At 39.7% G+C, this 20,160-nt stretch overlaps 2 protein-coding genes across 2 annotated transcripts; one reads left to right on the forward strand and one right to left on the reverse strand.

Moving 5' to 3' along the window:
* Positions 1–112: 112 nt before the first annotated feature.
* Positions 113–6,825, reverse strand: MED31 (mediator complex subunit 31). Its single transcript, XM_081272065.1, has 4 exons — positions 6,697–6,825; positions 5,619–5,696; positions 5,251–5,347; positions 113–1,401 (listed from the first exon to the last, which is right to left on the reverse strand). Exons 1-4 carry the CDS (start codon positions 6,722–6,724, stop codon positions 1,209–1,211), a joined length of 396 nt encoding a protein of 131 aa, XP_081128191.1. The 5' UTR covers positions 6,725–6,825; the 3' UTR covers positions 113–1,208.
* Positions 6,826–6,854: 29 nt separating this feature from the next.
* LOC308636531 (uncharacterized protein C17orf100) lies at positions 6,855–14,611 on the forward strand. Its single transcript, XM_081272067.1, is given in 3 exon segments — positions 6,855–7,499; positions 7,502–7,851; positions 10,533–14,611. Coding segments are annotated over 2 exon segments (348 nt in total). The 5' UTR covers positions 6,855–7,195; the 3' UTR covers positions 7,546–7,851; positions 10,533–14,611.
* Positions 14,612–20,160: the final 5,549 nt, after the last annotated feature.

The raw sequence follows: 20,160 nt of genomic DNA on the forward strand, positions 1-20,160 counted from the left end.
CATATAGCCATCTTAAAGATTTGAGTAAAATAAGTTCAGCAGTGGCAGTCATAGTTCAAAGGAATATATTTTTGGAGGTTAAAAAAATAGACAACTTCCAAATCTCTGAAGGGATTAGGATCTTAAATTCCAGGAATTTGCAGAACAACAGATATTTTTAAAACCACTTCTTTGCTTTTGGAATGTAGAATTTAACCACTTAGAGAAAGTACAGCATGAATCTAATCCAGCTGCTTAATTCAGGCAGTTCTGTTTTATAGCTGTGTGAATGTGCTTCACTTGAGGAAGCCTGGATACCAGATAACATAGTTATAAGAACTCTAGAATGTGAGTCAGACACACTGATTTTAGTGCTTAATAGCTTTTTTCCTCCTTTACAAATAAGGATCAATGAGAATGCAAGGCAGTATTTAAGGTGCATGTGGTTTGTAGTACTGGCCAAATATTAACTTTCCCAAATGAACACAAGCATTTGAGGCTCATCTTTGTTCAAACTTGAGGTCAAGAGTCCAAACACCAATCTTCTCCATACCTTTCACTAGGTCAGTGACATACTAACAATTCTTTCTTAAAGATGCTATCTGGCTGCTGGGATTGTGGCTCAGCGGTAGAGCACTCACCTAGCATTTGTGGGGCATGGGGCGCATGGGGCCCTGGGTTTGATCCTCAGCACCACATAAAAGTAAATGAATGAAATAAAGGTATTGTGTGCAACTACAACTAAAAAAATCTGGCAAAGTATTTCCTTTCCTATAGAATGTAAAAACCTTTATGGGATTTTTGCTTTGTGATTTAACAAGAAGTCCTCCACTCTAGTCTTTTCTTTTAGTAGATAAGAGGGGTGGAAAAAGTGATCCAAGAGAGAAAAAGATTCAAGAGAGGACTTGCCCCAGGGACTATTTGTCATGAAATAGGCTTAGATTTAATTAAATTTGATAGCCCAATCCCCTGCACCTAACATTTCCATTCTTTCTTGATTCTGTTAAATGTTAATAAAAATGTACAAATCCATCCAGAAATCAAAGTAGAACAAGTTGGCTTAACAGAAATAATGTATTAACAATAAAAAATTAGCTGGATTTAAAAGCACACTAAAGTATCCAGGTGCTAGCACGATAAAGGTAGGCAGGAAGTCTCTTGTTTTGTCTTCACTGTATAATGGAAATACATAATATATAGTTTTAAGAGCCTGGTCTGTTTCCAGCTTTTCATTTTCCTGACGTGTTATTTTGCTGTTGCTGTTCTGCCAGGGCTTGTTGAAGGCGCATCCGCTTCCGAGAATAGTGTTGCCAGTGTAGAATCTGCTGTTCGTCAATGAATTTCGCACACTGAGCATTCACCAGCTCCTTTCGAAAGTGTTCATATTGGAGCAGTTCTAACATGTGTAAACACTGAGGGTACCTGGGTTTAAGTTTATAAGTTAATGACCAACATAATTTGAGTCAATAATGCCAGTTCTAATACATCTAATTGTACAGCCTACCATTTCTATTAACATTAACTTAGTGCACCTTGGTAGTATAGTATAGATCCATTGTCCACCCCAAACCCCTTATGTAGAGAAGCTAGTCATCAAAAGTCATTATTGAAAAAAATTTTCAAAAGTAAGAAAATTTAAGTTCAGAGTAGTTAAATAACTTGCCCAAGATCACACAACACAGTGATACACGGAGTCAAATTCTGGAGATAAATCATTCTATTCTAGTACAGAGGTTTCCAGGGTAAGTAAAATGAACACTTTTAATTTTAGCAATTATGTATTTAATTTATAACTATTGGTTTTCCACCAATATGAAAAAAGACAATTTTTATTGTGAGTCAGCTTCAAAAAGAACTATGTACAAACACTGTTCTACAGATTTTCATAGGTATTAGAGCAATTCTAAAATTATTATACTCTCAATTGAGTTAACAAGTATATTGTGGATAAACAGCCAACTTTTTGGCAGTCAGAAAAGAAGTTATAGATAAGAAAAGCAGGGAGGCTCCAATGAACCCTAAGTTATTGAGCTAGAATTGAAAACACTAGTATGTACTCATGGCTTTAAATGTATATACAGACATAGAAAACAGATGTGTATGTGTGTGCATGTACAGTTTCTAGCTTTGTGTTCGTTCTAAAAGGGCTTAGAAGCAAAGACGAATGAGCATGCTTAGTGCCCAGACTATGGTTTTCAAACAGCATTTTCCAGAGTTCTTTAGAGAAATGAGTAATTCCAGGTCTAGGACGGAAAAATAAAGATAAGCTTGGTATGCTGTGCCAAAAAGAAGTGCTAAGCATTGATGGGAAACTTGAAAAAGCACTTGGAAGCCCATCTGAAGATGCTCTCAGTGGCCAAGTTTGGAATAATTAGCTAGAATAGACGTAATTGTAATCTACAGGGTACAAAAAAACCCAAGTCCGTAGTGATGTAAATAGGAATGTAAAATACATAGGAATTCTCTTTTCTATTCTTAGTTATTTTGTAAGTGAAATTATTTCAAATTAAAAAGAAGTAAAGTTTAAGACTATTAAAATACATTAAATCATATAGGGAGTACACAAACCCAAACTGCAAGTGATATGCAAACTGACTAAAGTTTGTTAATCATTTATAGACCAGGGCATTGCTTCTTTAATGTGCATAAAAATCACTTCTCAAAATGCTGATTTGGGAGCTAAGGGTACAGCTCAGTGGTATTACTCTTACCTAGCATGCATGAGGCCCTGAGTTCAGTCCCCTGTACTACAATCTAAAAAAAGAATTAATAGATTCTGATTCAGTAGGTTTTTGAAGCCTGACTTCTGCGTTTCTAACAAGCTTTCAAATGAAATCAATACTGCAAAGGTCTGGAAAGGATACTGAATAGAAGGGCTAACACTACAGATCCTTCCAAGATGTTAAAGATTTCTATTTATACTCCAAAAGTAAATAGTTGCCTAAAATTATTGGAAGAAGCCTAGAATGCTTTATTCACACTGCCCTGGCTAATTCCTTTCCAAGACAACATCAGTAGTTAAAAGATCTGGCCCACAGTACCAGCTGAGTGACCTTGAATAAGGTATTTAACACTCTACCATTTCTTCATCTGAAAAATAAATGTGACAGACAACCAAGAAAATGGTCTCAAGAAGCATTTAGTCAATAATTGGAATTGAGACACAGTTATCGTTTATCATATCAAACTTGTAGAAAACAATGCTCAGAAAAGACAGCAGTTCTAAGACTCAGATTTACTTCCTCTAGCAAACACCCTCTATTCAAGTACCGATTCCTGTGTAATCTTTAATTTTCAGTCTATGGGTATGTCACTTCATTAGGTTCCTTGAGATCAGAAACTCAGTGAGATGAGGACAGTGGTAAAAAGGTCAAACAGACCAAGTAAAGAATTATAAATAATTTGAGAGGATATTAATATTCTCTGATAGGTTATAAATCCACAAGATGAAATAGAAGAGGCACAAAAGGGGAGTCTTACAATTAGACTTTTTCAAAAATAAGATAAGGATTGAACCCAGGGCACTGAGCTACATATTCAGCCCTTTTTATTTTTTTTATTTGGAGACAGGGTCTTGCTGAGTAGCTTAGGGACTCGCTAAGTTGCTGAGGCTGGCTTTGAATTGCAATCCTCCTGCCTCAGCCTCCCAAGTTGTTGGGATTACAGGTGTGCACCATAACCTGGTATTCTTCCTGATTTTAGAGTAGCTAGAAATTTGGATTATTATATAAAACCTTCCCATTTTTAACCCAGCATGTTCATGCTTGTCAACCCAGGTGCGTGAGATGCTGAGGCAGGACGATCTCAAGTTCAAGGCTAGCTTGGACAACTTAGACACTGTCTCAAAATAAAAAATAAAAAAAAAGCTAGGGATACAGCTCAGTGGTAAAAGGCCCTTGAATTTAATCCCTAGAGTTCCACCAAAAGGAAAAAAAAAACCTTCCCATCTTCAAATTGGTGGCTACTATTTTAAAAATCTAAAAACCTGTGCAGATGGAATGAAATGCCCAATGGATTAATTTGCAAAGGTTTCTGAATTCAAATATCTATACGGCTATAGTCTCCAAGAGGTGATAAAGTGATTCTGGACTAACCCAAAAACAAAACTTGGAAGAGGTTAAAGCTGCAAGGAGGTTTATTTTATCACAATATAAGAAAGAACTTTGTTAATATCTGGAGTCAGCTCTCCCTGATAGAGTAACACAGTCACTGGAAATTTCTAGGCAGAGTGTAAACAACCAACTCTCAGCAACAATGTGAGATTGAATTGGATGGTGCCTAAGGCTTCCAACACTAAGTATGTAAATCTGCCTACATACAAACATATAGTAAAGTCTTTTTTTTTTCTTTTGGCTTATTAAATGAATCAATAGTTTCATAAAGAACCAGTCAGGGTGCAGAGTCTTACAGCAAGCACATGGGATGTCTGCTTTATGAATCAGGTCAGGAAAGTGATTTGGACAAAGAATAAGTTTGAAAATTTTCTTCTCAAACTTTTGTTTTTTAAAAAGATTTCATGTTTGCTTTTTGACTATCTGGTTAAAACAAATCACAAGTGTGAATTCAAGGTTTATTTGTACCATTACAAGGACTTAGGTCTGTGGTTACAATATGCTTCTTGAAATCTAGTCTAAAGTCTTAAAATGAAAGTATCTGTTGAATCTGAATGGTGTATTTTCTTAAGTGAATTAATGGATGTGAAGTATTTTACACAGTGCATGAGGCCATGAAGAAAAGACAGCAGTTCTAAAACTCAGGTTTACTTCCTCTAGCAAACACCGTCTATTCAAGTATCACTTCTTGGGTGATCTTTAATTTTCAGTCTATGGGTATGTCACTTCATTAGGTTCCTTGGGATCAGAAACTCAATGAGATGAGGACAGTGGTAAAAAGGTCAAACAGAACAGAACATAATATGGCTTTAGCTCAAGGAGACTGGACTTTTCCTGCATGGAATGGAAGGCCACTGAAGGTTTCTAAGTAAGAAAGTGACATGTTCTGATTTTCATTTTTAAGAGATCAAACTGGCTTCTGTGCAGAAAATTATTTTTCTTCATTTAGTTTGAGAGGACTGAGGTAAGAATGGAAGCAGAAATAACCAGCAAGTAGATATTCCAAGTTAGAAATAAGGATATTTTATATTAAGGTGGTGATAACTAAAAATGGAGATTCATATTTTTTCCAGTGTGAAATTAAGAAGTCTGCTAAATACCAGTGCTTCAGATTTAAATAAAGTACATACATATTTAGAATTATAAAAATTAAACTTACTTTAGATACTTGGCATATTCTGGTTCTTTCCAGTAAAGCAAGTACTTAAGATAATTAACAAAAGCTTTGTCTTTGAAGTAACCTCTTTGGGCAAGAACTGAAAAGCATGAAAAAAAAAAAAAAATCTGTAGGTCAAACCAATCCTTGGACTACAGACTTGTGACCCCCTGATATAAAGAATCTACTTATTTAACTTTCCCACAAATGAATTCAATTCACGAGTCCTAATTTGCTCATTTATATATATAAGCCAGCATAAGTAAAATTCCATTCAATTGAGAATGTATAAAAAGCAAATACTACTATGAATTGCATCTCTTCTGTTAGAAACCATGTACAGCTAGCTCCTTAATAATCAAATGACTTACAATTAAGGTAATTTGGGTTGGCTAAACACTGTACAAATTCCAACTCCAACTGAAACCGAAGTCGATTTCCAGCATCATCTAGGAGAAAAGACAGCAAAAATCAACCAAAATAAATGTTACTGTATGTAATATTGATTTGTAGACAAGAAACAGCAATGGGGAAACCTAGGAGATCTTTGTATAAAGAAAAGCATATGGTGATCTTCCTTAACTGGGTGTAAGAGAAGAAAAGCTTTCTTAGAAATCTATGAAAAGTGGAGCGCTGGTTAAAAGGAATAAATTAGGAGTTTCTGTAAAATTAAAGAGAAGCCATTTATTTTTTTTTTACTTTTTTTTTTTTAGTTGTTGATAGACCTTTATTTATTCATTTATATGTGGTGCTAAGAATCGAACCCAGTGCCTCACACATGCCAGGCGCACAAGTGCGCTGCTGCTGAGCCACAATCCCAGCCCCAAAGAGAAGTCATTTAAAAAAAAAAAAAAGGAAAACAAATGGCGGCCAGAATGCCTAAAATTACAACCTTTAGGGCCACTAGGAAGGCATGTGAACAGCAATCACTGGGGTAGATTATAACTGTGTCTTTCCCTATTTTAATAATAGGCAATAACCACAATTGCTAACAGTGATTAAGTTCAGCAAAAGCCAAGTGCTAAGTAAATTTTTAAAAAAGTTCAGAATTCAAGCTGAAAAGAAAAACTACAGAGAGTGAAAAATCGTGAGAAGTTTCAGAGATAGAATGATACACAAGTTTATCGACGATATTTCAAACTTATGTAAGCTCATGTGAGAAGCAGAAAATCAGTGAAAGAGACGGTTTAAGATCTAAGTCTTCTCAGACTCGCCCATACCGGGGAGATGGTGTCTACAAAGCATGTTATGGAGAAAAGATGTTTAAACAAATCAAATTCTGAAAAAGGCAAATCTGCCTTCGCCCTTCCAACGCTGCTCGCCTCTCGGTCCCAACTCTTAACCCTGCCGAGAATCAGGCCTGAAAGGAGCTCCCGGGGAAACGGGAGAAGGGGTCTGGTTGGAGAATGGTTCGATCCGCGAAGATTTGAGGCTCGGAGCAGTACTCACCTGTCTCCATAGCGACGGCAGCGGCCATAACAAGCAGAGACACTAAATCGCCAGCAGTCTGACAGAGGAACAGCCCCGAGTGGCGGGGGAGGCTCCGGAAGCCATGGCTCCTCCTTCCGGTCGCGGGGCAGTATGGGATGCGGGGGCGGGCCCAGCCTCTCTAGGAGGCAGGCGGCTCCGCCCATCCCTGGCTCGCCGGGCCTGCCCCTCTTGGTCAGTTGAGGCTCACTACTGGCAAGGGGGCGGTGCCCGAGCCGCGTGGTGTCTGAGGACCAGGGTCCAGTGTTTGGAGGGACATTTCAGCCCTCAGAGGACCGTGGTGCTTCTCCGTCATCTTGTCGTAGCACTCTTACCTGTGACAGCATCGTAGTTTTCGGGTTTTGCGCCTAGAGTGATGTAACATGCCATTCTGACGTCATTTCTTATCCTATGATGTATCATGGAGGCTGTGGGCCTCCGGAAGCCTCATTGACTCTCTTGGTCCTCTTACACCCGCAGAATGGCCTCGCCCCTCGGGGGCAAGCCGTCTACTCCACGGGTGGAGACTGCCCACTACAAGGAGACGTCGACAATCCGCGTGGAGACATCGTCCCATCGCGTGGAGACATCCTCTCTAGAGGTGCGAACGTCTTCCCGGCAGGTGGAGACCTCCCACTCCCCCTCTGGAAAGCAATTTCCTCGTGTCCTTGATGTTTCCTCCCAACACGTGGAAAGCTCCTCACAGCGCAAGGAAACGTCGTCCCGCCACGTCAGGATCTCGTCTCTGCAAGTGGAGACATCTCTGCAACGTGCAGAGAGCCCGCCAGGCCGGACAAGAAGGCCTCGTGCCAGAACGTAAAACTGGCCTGATGAAATGCTTCCCAAGGGTCGTGGCCCTTAGCCAGGTCAGAATTGTTTCCATTTTCCAGCTAGCCAGCTGTCAGGAGGACCAATCATATTTTGTTTCATGGAAACAGCCCATAAATCAATGTAAGAAATAGCCAAGCTGCGGTTTCTGGATTCAGCCAACATTTATTGACCATGGTGCACCTTGGATCATTCCGCTTTTGACACAGTGAACTATTTAACTTGAAGCCGGCATAAAAGGTTTTCAGGCCTGTGATACTGTGTAAAGTGAGTTGATGGACAGAGAGGCTGTTTGAAACTCTGAGCCAGGTGAGTTTGGGATTCTTTAGCGCTCAAATGGGCCATCACCATTTGAAATGGGAAGAAGGACCAAACTGAAGCCATGACCCATGTATTGATCATGTGCCTGCAAGTGTTTTATATGCATGTTGAAAACCTGGGGGGCAAGGAACAATTTCTCATATATTATTCATTGGCTTTTATGTTTCAAAATAATGTGCTAAATCTTTGTACGTGGTACCCCCAACCCACACAACTTTCTAACAGGTCAGATGTTAAAAACTAATAAATCCATCGACAATCAAAAATAATCTTAAAAAGAAAAAAATAATTTAAAAAAAATCTTAGAAGAGAAAGCGAGAGGAGGTCATTCAATCCTGACCTGAGGTCTGAGGAAGGTAGAGAAGAGTACCTACTCTGTTACAGACACTGTTCTCAGCACAAACTATACCAGTGAAATGTCCCTCCAAAGTTCTTGCTCTGATGGAGCTTACACTCTGGTGAAGAGGCAGACAATAAATAAGAAAATAAGACAATTTTCTATTGTGATTAGCACTGTGAAGGTACAATGTGATAGATAATGGACATAAGGCAGTTCTTTAGATAGGGTAGTCAGGGAAGGCCTTGCCAATTAGATAACATTTGACCTGAGATATTTGTGAGTAAACAGTGAGCCATATACAGATCTAGGGGGAATGCATTCTAGGCAGAAGGAACAGCAAGTTCAAAGGGGGATGGGAACAAGCTTGTGATATTTAGGGAACAGAAACACTTAGTACAGCTTCAGTTTAGAGAGGAAAAAAAATGTGGTTTGGAATAAAAGAGATTGAAAGTAAGCAGGGAGCCAGACACAGTGGTCCATACCTGTAATCCTGGCAGCTCTATAGGCTGAGGCAGAAGGATTGCTAGTTCTAAGCCAGCCTCAGCAATTTAGCAAGCCACTGACTCAAAATGTAAAAAAGCAAAGAGAGTTGGGAATGTAGCTCAGTAGTACAGTACCCCTGAATTCAATCCCCAGTTACTACAAGGAAAAAAAAAGGCAGGGGCCAGTTTATAGAGGGTCTTGTAAGTCACAACTTTTATTCTAATGTCAGTACGAAAGCATTGGAGGATTTTAGCAGGCAAGTGACAGGATTCAATTTACATTAAAAGAAAAAAATACCTGTTTTCTGTACGTAGGCTGTAGGACAGTGGTTCCACTGGGGCCGATTTTGTCTCCCAAGCATACTTGGCAATGTCTGGAGATATTTCTTGCTTGGGAGGGGGGTCATAGGAGGCACTATCAGCATCTAGTAGGTAGAGGCCAGAGATGCCACTAATATCCTGCAATGCACAGGTCAGCACCCCATCCCTCCACCAACAAACCATTACTGGGTCCAGAGAATGTCAATAGTGCCAATGTTGAAAAATACTGAAGATTCGGGCAATTTGGAAAATTGCTAGAGCATGATCAACTGGGAAAGCACCCCACTTCTGCATAGCAGGATTGTGGGGAGGACTAAGAAACACTAAGGAAAAAGGGTTAAAGGTAGTGTCCTTTGGTAAGTAGCAGGGTGGGAACTCTCAGAGGAAAGGTATATGTTGCTTTTTGAGGAGCCCTCCATCCCTGCTTTCAATAATTTATGTGATATTTACCCCAGGAGGACAAAAGGGTACCATCTAGAAGTCTGCTAATGAACCTGATCATGTGGGACCTTGTGAATTAGAGCACTTGCTATTTCCAGGCACTGGGCTAGATCATCACTCACATTTCTTCATTTAACTTGGGGGGGGGGGTGCACTGGGCTGTTCCCTAGAATAGTGACTCAGGCCAAGAGAAATGTTATAAAACCCCAGAGGCTACCCCACTGCTCTGCCACATAAAACTTCTGCTATAAATGAATAATTAGCCTTTGGAATTTTAGTCTTTGGTGAGCTTACTAATTATTTTTAACATGACAGACAGTGTATACCTTATATAAAAACACTCTTTATAAGTGTTCTTTTTTTTTTAGAATACTTATTTTTTTACATATAGATAGATGGACACAATGTCTAAAATAAAGACATTGTGTCCATCTATATGTAAAAAAATAAGCTTTACATGGTGCTGAAAATCAAACCCAGTGCCTCACACATGCCAGACAAGCACTCTACCTCTGAGTCACAACCCCAGCCCCTATAAGTGTTCTTTAAATGAACAAAGTAGTTGCTTCTGTTTAATGCTATTCCTCATTTTTTTTGTTTTTAAAATTTTTTCATCATGGGATAATTTTTCATATTTTTATTAGTGCAGTATAGTTATACATAGTAGTGGGGTTCCCTATTAATGTTTTTATTACAAAAGTGATATGTGCTTAACAAATGAAATAATTCTGGGCTGAGGATGTGGCTCAAGCGGTAGCACCAAGCGGTAGCACCAAGCGGTAGCACCAAGCGGTAGCACCAAGCGGTAGCACGCTCCGCTGGCATGTGCGCGGCCTGGGTTCAATCCTCAGCACCACATACAAACAAAGATGTTGTGTCCGCCGAGAACTAAAAAAATAAATATTAAAAATTCTCTCTCTCTCTCTCTCTAAAAAAAGAAATAATTCTAAGATATGTGAAGAAAAATTTAATAATTTATAATCTTTCCATTTCTGTCTTCTGGAAATAACTGATATCAGAAACTTGGTATATATCCTTCCAGGTCTTTCTCCATTAACTGACTGCCTGTATCTTCTTTTTAATAGTTACCTAGAAGACTTGTTTGAACATGACTCTGAAAAAGACAAAACACCTGATTTCTGGATGATTGATTCTCCAGGAAGGACACAGGATCCTGGTAGTTTCTTCCTGCAATCTTTGTTTCATAAGAGGTTTTGTTTTGTTTTTTTTTTTTGTTTTGTTTTGTTTTTTTCTTCTTCTTTTTTTTTTTTTTTTTTTTTTTTTTGGTATCAGGGAATGAACTCAGGGGCACTCAACCACTGAGCCACATCCCCAGCCCTATTTTGTATTTTATTTAGAGACAGGTTCTCACCAGTTGCTTATTGCCTCTTGGTCACTGAGGCTGGCTTTGAACTTGCGATCCTCCTGTCTTAGCCTCCCAAGCTGCTGGGATTAGAGGTGTGCACACAATGCACTGCCTGTAACTGACTGCCTGTATCTAGGTTTTATCTAGGTTTTTTCCTCCAATTTTTATTTATTCATGTTTCAGAACTTAAATCCAAAGAGACATGCAGAGCAAGAAAGTGTTGAAGAGGACAAAGTCCTGAAGAAAAAGACATCAGCCATACAAATATCTTTTACAGATTCCACAGCTTTAAAATGATTCTGTATGTTGGAGAAACCTGTTTGTCATAATTGTTAATGTACTTACTGCATTTTGTAAATGTGTGTTAGCCATACTGTGAGTCATCCTCCTCACATGGTTGTCTCTTGGAAGCTCCAAAGGAACATGGTGCTGTTGTACCTATGACATGCTATATAATGCTAAGCACAATGTGTGTACTTAATAATGAGTAAAGAGCAGTATTCTATCCATTCCCAGCCAAGAAAGCCTTTAATGGCTCAATCTAATAATCCATTGGATTTATTGTGGTCTGTAGTAGTTGTGACTTGCCTTCAGTCACAGCCAGCCAGGTTGGTTTGAAAAATTAAGTACAAGTCCGTCTAAGGAAGAAGTTAGCACTTCTTATTCTCCTCCAAATCCTCTCATTTATATATAAGCTACGGGCAGCTTACGAAATTGGTACATCTGTTGTATTGAAAATACTTGAAATGAAAAAAATGATATTGATGGGATTCTCTTTCCCCAAACTACACAAACCATGGGGAAGAACCATGAGTCTAACCAGCAAGGTTTTTGGTTCAAGTCCTGACCTATATTTCCCAGAATTTCTGTTCCTCCATCCTTCTGTTACTCCCATCCAGTATGGCCAATACAAATATCCAAGCCTGGATACTTGATCCAGCCTCTTGGTTTAATAACCTTTAACTATGTATCTCCTACAAATAGCCTCAGCCCTTTCTATTCTACCTACCACCCTGAGCTATCTGTATGGTTAGAATTGCATGGCTGCAATAACAAAAACCCACCCAAAGTGGCTGAAACAAGTAGGAATTTGTCTCACACAACAGTAAGTCCCATGGCATTTCATCCCAGTAATGCCATCAGAGGTCCCGTCAGTTTTTCTGCTATACCATCTTTAGTACATTATCTTTGCTTTCCTGCCTGCTTCCTCGTGGTTACAAGTGCTTTTGTACCTCCAACTCTCCCACCTGTATCCAATCAGACAAAAGGGATAAGGGAAGGGATTGAGTTGTGGTTTTTTCCTACCAAGATTTTGCTTTATAAGTTGGAAAGGCAAACCTTTCCCAAGGACTTCTGTTTGTATTTCATTGGCCAAAACTGAATCATAATGGCTACCCTTAGCTGCAAGGGAGGTAAGGAAATCAAGTATGGCACTTCTTTCAGGTGATTGTTAGTAGTTCTCTCAAATGTCTTAGCAGTTACCTTGCTCTTTTCATCTTTAGTGTATCATTGACCAGAGTAAGTCCCTGAGGACTGTCAGAAGGCCTTCCTTAGGGCCTTTGTCTCATATTGGTGCTATGGATTTGAATATCTGAAATATATTTTTACTGGATAAATTACTCTCTTTAAAGTTCCTTTCAGAACTTTAAAAGTGTTGCTTCACTATCTTCTTACTTGCATTGTTTCCAACTAAAAAATTAGCTCTCTCCTATCTTTGTTCTTCTGTACAATGTTTCTCTATGACTTCTTATAATTTTATCTTTATCAATGGTTTAAGCAATTTGATTATGAAGTGTCAGAGTGAAGTTTTCTTAATGTTTCTTGTGAGTTTATTGTACCTTTTGGATCTTTGGTTTTAATAAAATCAGAAATTCTTCAGTTTTTCTGTCCTTCTCCCCCCCACGGGTGTCAGTTACAGGCATATTAGGCTTTTTGAAGCTATCCCACATCTCACTGATGCTCTGTTCATTTTTTTTAACTGTATTTCACCAGATAGTTTTTATTATTTCAAGTTCACTAATCTTTTTTTTCTCTTTTTTTGCATTGTCCAATTTATCATAAACATTGCCTCATGTTTTCTTTTTATCTCACTCATTATTGGTTTAAATAGTTGAATTTGGGTCTTTGCAATATTTTCCTTATATAAATGATTTCATATATTCTGTGTATATCTATTTGGCATGTTCAACCTTTCCTCCAGTTTCTTCAACATATGCTATATAGTTTTAATAACCACTTTAATACCCTGTCTAATTCTATCACCTTTGTTGTCTCTGGACAGTTTCTATTCATTGACTTTTCTCTTTAGTAGAGTTGTATCTTGTTTGTTTCTTTTCATGTCTGGTTATTTTTGTTTGAATGGCAAGCGCTGTGAATTTTAACCTCACTGAATGTTGTATACTTTTGTATTCTTACAAATATTCTTGAGCTTTGTTCTAATAACTTTTAACTTTAAGTTATTTGGAAATAATTTGATCTTTGAGTCTTGATTTTAAGGTGTTCGTTGGGTCAGAGTAGTATTAAATGAAGGGCTAATGTTTTCCTACTACTAAGGCAAAACTTCCTAAGTCTCCCCTTGATAACCCCTGCACTTAATGCATATGAGCTTTGGAGTGGTCCTCTCCTTCAGGTGGTACTTTTCCTGCCCCTGAATAGTTTTCTCATACACATGCAAGGATCAGCCCTCAGCTGGATACTTGATGGGGACCTCTGCTTATCTCTCTCTTTCTGCATAATTTTCCCATTTTCAGCATGCTGTTCTGTGAATTCTAGCTATGTTGGCCTCCCCATACTCCCAGCTCTTATCTCAGAGAAGTGAAAGTACTCTGCCAAAGTTCCTCCTTACATTGCAGCCTGAAAGCTTTCTCCAAATAGTAGGCTGGGGCAATCATAGGGCTTGCCTTTGTTTCTTCAGCTATTCCAGGTAAGAGGGTAAATCCAGTCCCTGTTATTCCATTCTGGTTGGAAGCCCTCTCCTCCTTATTATTTAACATAAATTTTGTTGGAGTTGAACTTTGCCATTTAGTTCCCACGTAACAGAATATTCAGATGAGACTGTGATTAAATTTATGGAGTAATCATTGTAGCCTAGAGATGGATGGTATCACTATCTTCCAGAGATGGATACAATGACTGTTGAGACTTTGTGTCTCTCTTTTTTGAGGAGAAAGTATCTTTATTTCTCTGAACAATCATTGCATTATGTTTCTAACACAATGTAACTATTAGATTAATTAGATCGGGGAGTATAGAAGTTTAAATATAAATGCTGATTGGCCAATATAATTGACTGTAGCAGTTAGAATTTTGTCCCTTGACTCCAAACACCCCTTCTGTACTCAGCTTTGTGGCTAAGACTAGGTCTCAAGGTATTTCTATTGAAATGCCTTCATGTTAAGCTCAGGGGACAGGGAGGCACCAGAGGGAGCATTCAGTCTGGAGGAGGACAGCAAGTCTTCTCCCTGACTGCTATGTTCTTCCTCCCTCTTCCCCCATGTGCTTCCTGTGAGCATACTGACACCAGCAACTAACTCTTCACCCAGGAAGCAGCAATGTCTTCCCTTAGTGGTGGTTGAATATTGTTTTTAATTCTCTATTTGAAGAACCCATTTTACTGCGCCCCTCTTCAAAACACCAGTATTCCTCCAAGTTTCTAGGTTTTAGTAATTCTGATCTCAGTTCTTCCCTGGAGGTAATGTAAGGAAAGAACTGAATGAAGGAAATCAAGAGAGAGGAGAGGCGGCTCACAGTAACACAGGTTTATTCAGACAAACCTGCAGAGAGGGCCCAGTGGAGAGTCCTTTCTTCCATTTACAGCCTAGGGTAGTTATAGGGGCATGAGGCAGCAGGGGATTTTGCTAGGGGGTTGTCAGGGAAGCTTGCTTGTAGTCATCACCTCCATTGTTTTAGGTGGTCACTGTGACATGTCAAACCCGTGCTTTTCAGAACTGCAGTTTCTCAAAACAATTTTCTTTCTTTGCATGATAATGGAGTATTGCCTAGGGTTTAGGTCAGGGTGATTCAGGATGTGAGATAACTGTTGTTCTAAGATGGAGGATATGTTTCAAAATGGTGTTGCCTGTGTCCAGTTCTTCCTAACAGGCAGGGCATCTTTTCCATATGCTTATTATCCAGGCAGGTTTCCTTTTCATGTGGATTGCCTATTCATATCCTTTGTTCATGTTCTTCTTTCTAATTTTTAAACTGATTTTTCTGAGTCCTAAATATTCTGAATACAGATTTTCATTTATTTGCATTGTAAGCAAAGTTTGTGGCTTGCTTTCCTCTTTTAAGTTTCAGAAGACAGTTCCTCACTTTCCACCATGTGCCTCCAGCTTAACTGGCTTCCTTTCATAATGGCAGCCATGTGTATCTGTCTTAATAAACTGATCCCCTGGAGTGCTATCCCAGGGTTTTTTAAGCTTCTAGTCAAAACTATTAAAGGCTGGTCATAACCAGCATTTTAAAAAAGTAAAAAGAAGAAAATATATCAGAGTGCTTCACACTGTTTAAAATAGAGAAGAGAAAGGAAGAAGAGAAAGAAGGAGAGATTTGAACAATTCAGTTATGATTCAATGTGTTACTAGAAAGGGAATAGGCTTCTAATGGGTCAATCCATCAAGCACCCATTGGTAAGAACATTTTGCAAAAGAAGAGAATAGTAAGACAATCACTGTTAGCCTGGATATAAGAAAATAGTTCTATTTAAGGATTAGTAGATTTACTGAAAGTTGTTAAAAGACTTTCATGTCCCGTAAGGTTGACATAAGCTAAGTGTATAAGTAATTAGTTTCTCAGAAGAGGTCTTAATCCCATTAAATCCATCAGAAAATTGCTTAAGTATTTTATCAAAAGATAATTGATCCCTTTGGCTGGGCATGATAGTACAAACTTGTAATCCTAGTGACTTGGGAGGCTAAGGCAGGAGGATCACAAGTTTGAGGCCAACCTCAGCAATTTAGCGAAGCCCTAAGCAAGTTAAGTGAGACCTTCTCTCAAAATAAAAATATAAAAAGGTCTGGGGATGTAGTTTGTTGGTTAAGTACCTCCTGGGTTCCATCCCCAATATCAAGAAGAAAAAAAAAAGATAATCCCTCAAAAGAAGTTGGTAGCTCCTATTCCCAAAACATCCCTGAGCCAGCTAAGGAATGAAATGATAATTTCATTTTATAGTGTAAAGGCATGTTTCATGAACATTGTTTCTGAAGATGTGTATCATGTCTTGAAGTAAACTTTACTTTTACTGTGCATGACTGTTTAAAGTGGTTTGAAAACACTATGCTGTTCTTCAGAGCTGATATCTGTTCAAAGCCTCAGAAATTCCAAGGGTACCAGTTTCTGTTTTTTGGGAAGCTACTCCATCTTTCCAGGCATCTGGGGGTTCCTCTGGACACCCTCACAAACTTATCTGTGTACCTGGTAGATTCAAAGGCTTCATTTCATTTGTAAAAGGGTCCCAATGCTAAAATAAAATATTTGAAAACCATCAACCTGTTCTGATCCCTTTGTTTACTGTAAGGAAACATGGTTCTTGGGCCTCCTGAGATGGCAGTGCCCCCACCCATATGCTAGAATAGCAAAGATTTTACCGGTGGAAACTCATATATTTCGTGTCACTGGCCCATTTAAAAAGACTGGGAAGAGGGGCTGGGATTGTGGTTCAGTGATAGAGCACTTATCTAGCACATGTGAGGCACTGAGTTTGATCCTCAGCACCACATTAAAAAATAAATAAAGGTTAAAAAAAAGTGAGAGAGAGGGCTTAAGTAAATTGTTCCATAATATGAATTCATTGATGAGACACCTTTACTGGATTCAAGGCCACTTCATCTATTAGTTTCTAGAAGCTGTTTTCTAAGTCCTGTAAAGTTTACAAGGGCCTACAAAAAATAGCCAAGGTCTAAAACTTCATTGGCTTCAAAATACAAACAGGAAACAAAATTGAAATTAATAAACTCCCAATGTGATTAAATTCTAATATGTACCATATGATAGGGATCAAGACCTCCAAAAATTAGAATGTATAGAATTCAGGAAGGTCTTCAAATGGCTCTGCCAAGGCATCTACACACTGATACCTGGGTCTCAATAGGTGAGCCTCTCTCCAAAACTGCTAAGACTGATAGACTTAGCACAAGTTTGGCCAGTGGTGCCTAAGATGCCACATTTCTTCTCATTGAGGTATTTGGGCAACTATGATTACTGGGTGGCCTCAGATAAATGATCTCACCTCAAGGGGGCTCACTTCCCCCACTAAATTGAGGTGTTTGGAAAAATCCCTAGATCTATGATTCCCCAAGTGAGGAATGGTATGCAAGGTGATTCTTAGGAGGTATAAAAACAAGCATTTTTATTTTGATAGCTAAATATTTATTTTAGTATGCTCTGAGGGGTAAAATATAACTAGCCCTTCAAATCTGTAGTTTTGCCAATATTTTACATAGGCTATATAACAGGCACTTAAAATGTTTAAGTGAATTGATTTAAAGAAAAGATAATTGATTCTATAAACAATTGGACTTGGATGTGACTAAAGGTTTGAAAGTGGTACAGTGCACACTGCCTGAAGTTTGGGAAACTATTGTACTCATTTAGTAACTGAATCAGTATTTTCAAGTTCCAGAAAACCTGGCAATGTGAATCAACATAGTAGATTGCATCTAGCCTTTTTGTTATTAATAAAATCAAATATAAAAGTATAGAAAATACCAGAGTGCTCACTCACAGTAAAGGTGAAATTTGTTCTATGAAATTTTTGTAGACAACATCACAGGGTAAAAATGTGTTTCTTGTTAAGAGTCACTCTCAGGGGCTGGGGTTGTAGATCAGTAGTAGAGCACTTGCTTCGTACATGTGAGGCATTGGGTTTGATCCTCAGCACCACATAAAAATAAATGAATAAAATAAAGATATTGTGTCCATCTACGGCTTAAAAAAAATTTAAAAAAAAAAAAGAGTCACTGTCAAAAAAAAGTTGGAGAAAAGTGCATCTTTGAAGTGCCTTCCTATAAGTGTTCCCAGGAATCCATGACCATCTTTAACTTTGTGCAATAACAGATAGTGGACAGCAGAGGTCAGCCAAGCCCCACCTGCATTGGCAGCACTTTGACAAAACTCGGAATTCTGGAGTCTTGGAAACCGTGGGGCAGGGATAGATATCTACCTGGTAGAACAGAAGCCTGAGTTTGTCAACAGGAAATCCAGCTTGCTGCCTCCAGGGGTGACAGTTCTGAATGAGACAGCACAAGTACCCTGGCCTGCCCCAGCATTGTAGCTCTTTTTGGGTCTTCACCCCCAGGTTTGATTCTTTTTTTTTTTTTTTTTGAAAGAGAGAGTGAGAGAGGAGAGAGAGAGAGAGAGAGAGAGAGAGAGAGAGAGAGAGAGAGAGAGAATTTTTAACATTTATTTTTTTTTAGTTCTCGGCAGACACAACATCTTTGTTGGTATGTGGTGCTGAGGATCGAACCCGGGCCGCACGCTTGCCAGGCGAGCGCGCTACCGCTTGAGCCACATCCCCAGCCCCAGGTTTGATTCTTGTCTCAAGACTTTTCTGAACCTCCTGGGGATGTTTCAGGTGTCCAGTTTTTCTCAAACTGGATCCTGTGATTCAGGGTTGGGCCATAATCATTGTTCACTTGGAAAATCAAAGCATCTTCGTGGGACATGCCCACCTAGATTTGGAAGGACTCACGTCCTCTCCCAGTTCTGGAGGAATGTTTCAACATTCCCTTCCCAAAGGTGCTTGGGCACCTAAGAACAGTGAACCTGTGCTGAGCACTCACCCCAGCACCACCACCCCCACCCAGCACTGTTCAGAGCACTCTGTATTCTAACTCATGCCTCTGCACATTTGGGTGAAAGGGTCAGGACACTAGGGGTGGAGAGGTTAAGTGCCTTGCCCCATGTTCTGGCCAGAATGAAGCAGAGCCAGAATCCAAACCCAGGCAAGCTGGCTCCAGGCCTGGTACTCTTAACTACCAGCTGCTGTTGTGTAAGGGTCAATGCCTTGTCCTCAATGTGACGTATCAATTTCTAAGGATAGTCAGGGTACAGAGCTCTCAAGAGAAATCCTGGGCAGAGGTCATCAGAAGAGCAGGGATGATCAAGCCCAAGACAGTAAGACTAGAAAGACAGAAAGACACTGCTTCGTTCTCTATCGAAAGGGCTGTCTTTATCAGAGAGCTTTGCTCTCAAGGCTGCCTCTGCTCAAAAGATAGGATCAAAAGGTAAAAAAGTCAAAGAGACACGTTTGGGCTCAGAAAAAAGGAAGTGTTTTAAAAATATATTTATTATAAAATCCTAAATCTACAGACAGACCTAGAAAGTAATACCCATCAGCCAGCTCCATTTGAAATCCCAACCCTATGCCACATGGTGTCAGATCCGTAAGGAAATTTTCTCTAAGGGTTGAGCTGTTCTAGCGATGGGCTTGGCTGCTTCCTGACACACAACAGTGAGCGCACTCCATCCCCTTCAGCAAGAACAGAAAAAGGCTGGATAACTTACTGAGGAAGACAGGCACAGAGGGAATTTATGTTGTCATTGCCTGGGATGCCTGGAAGATCCCCGGCAACTGGAGGAGGGAGAGAAAAAGGAAGCCCTGGGTCACATCTCCCTGGCCAGTCTTTGGCCTGTCCCCATCCTCCTACTTCCTCACGAGTGGCAACACAGTGTTTCATCACCCGCTCTGCCCAAATTGGAGACCCTTTTCTGTACCTCGGCTAGCCCCACCCCACTCCTTAACCCCAGTTCATTTTATGTTATTGTCTCCCAGATTCTTCAAAGAGCTGTCTGTACTCATTGCTTATATGTCCCATCCTGATTATCTCTCTCCCCAAATCTGTCCTCCCTGATGTCTCTTCCCACTAGTCTCAATGTCAGATCCACTGGTCTCTCCTCAGTCTCCATCCTCCCTGAACTTCCTATAGCTTCAGACTTGGGAAATTCCCTTCTCAAAATTTTATCCACCACTGTTTCCATGAACCTGAACTGTCTGACCCCTCATCTTTCCATGTTCTCTTCTCCCACCCCAAACCTTGCATATGGCCCCAGAATTCTTGTCTTGGCCTTATTTTCTTATTTTGCACACACTGCCTCAGTCCTCACAGTGTCAACTGCTGCCTGATTGCTGATGTCCCTCCCATCCAGATGCCTCTCTTGAGCCCCAGACCTTCACAGCCCCAAGGTCTCATCCTGGATGAACTAGATTCCAAGAGTCCAAAATGCCCATCTGCTTCTTGTCCCCAACTCTCCACCTTTGGCCCTATTTCTACATTCCTCTGCCTGCCTTTCCTCAGTAGAACCACCTGTCGTCAGCTACAGATTGCTAGTAGAATCCCGTTACCTTT

The sequence above is a fragment of the Spermophilus citellus genome (genome assembly GCF_964194105.1).
Source record: "Spermophilus citellus genome assembly, chromosome: 17".
Taxonomy (NCBI): domain Eukaryota; kingdom Metazoa; phylum Chordata; class Mammalia; order Rodentia; family Sciuridae; genus Spermophilus; species Spermophilus citellus.

What these genes read in the sequence shown, in the direction of transcription:
- MED31 (XM_081272065.1), bottom strand. Translation starts at nt 6,724, where the DNA reads ATGGCCGCTGCCGTCGCTATGGAGACAG. An exon ending in TGCCGTCGCTATGGAGACAG is followed by an intron (nt 5,697 to 6,696) that starts GTGAGTACTGCT and finishes CTTTTCTCCTAG; the next exon opens with ATGATGCTGGAAATCGACTT. An exon ending in GAATATGCCAAGTATCTAAA is followed by an intron (nt 1,402 to 5,250) that starts GTAAGTTTAATT and finishes ACTTAAACCCAG; the next exon opens with GTACCCTCAGTGTTTACACA.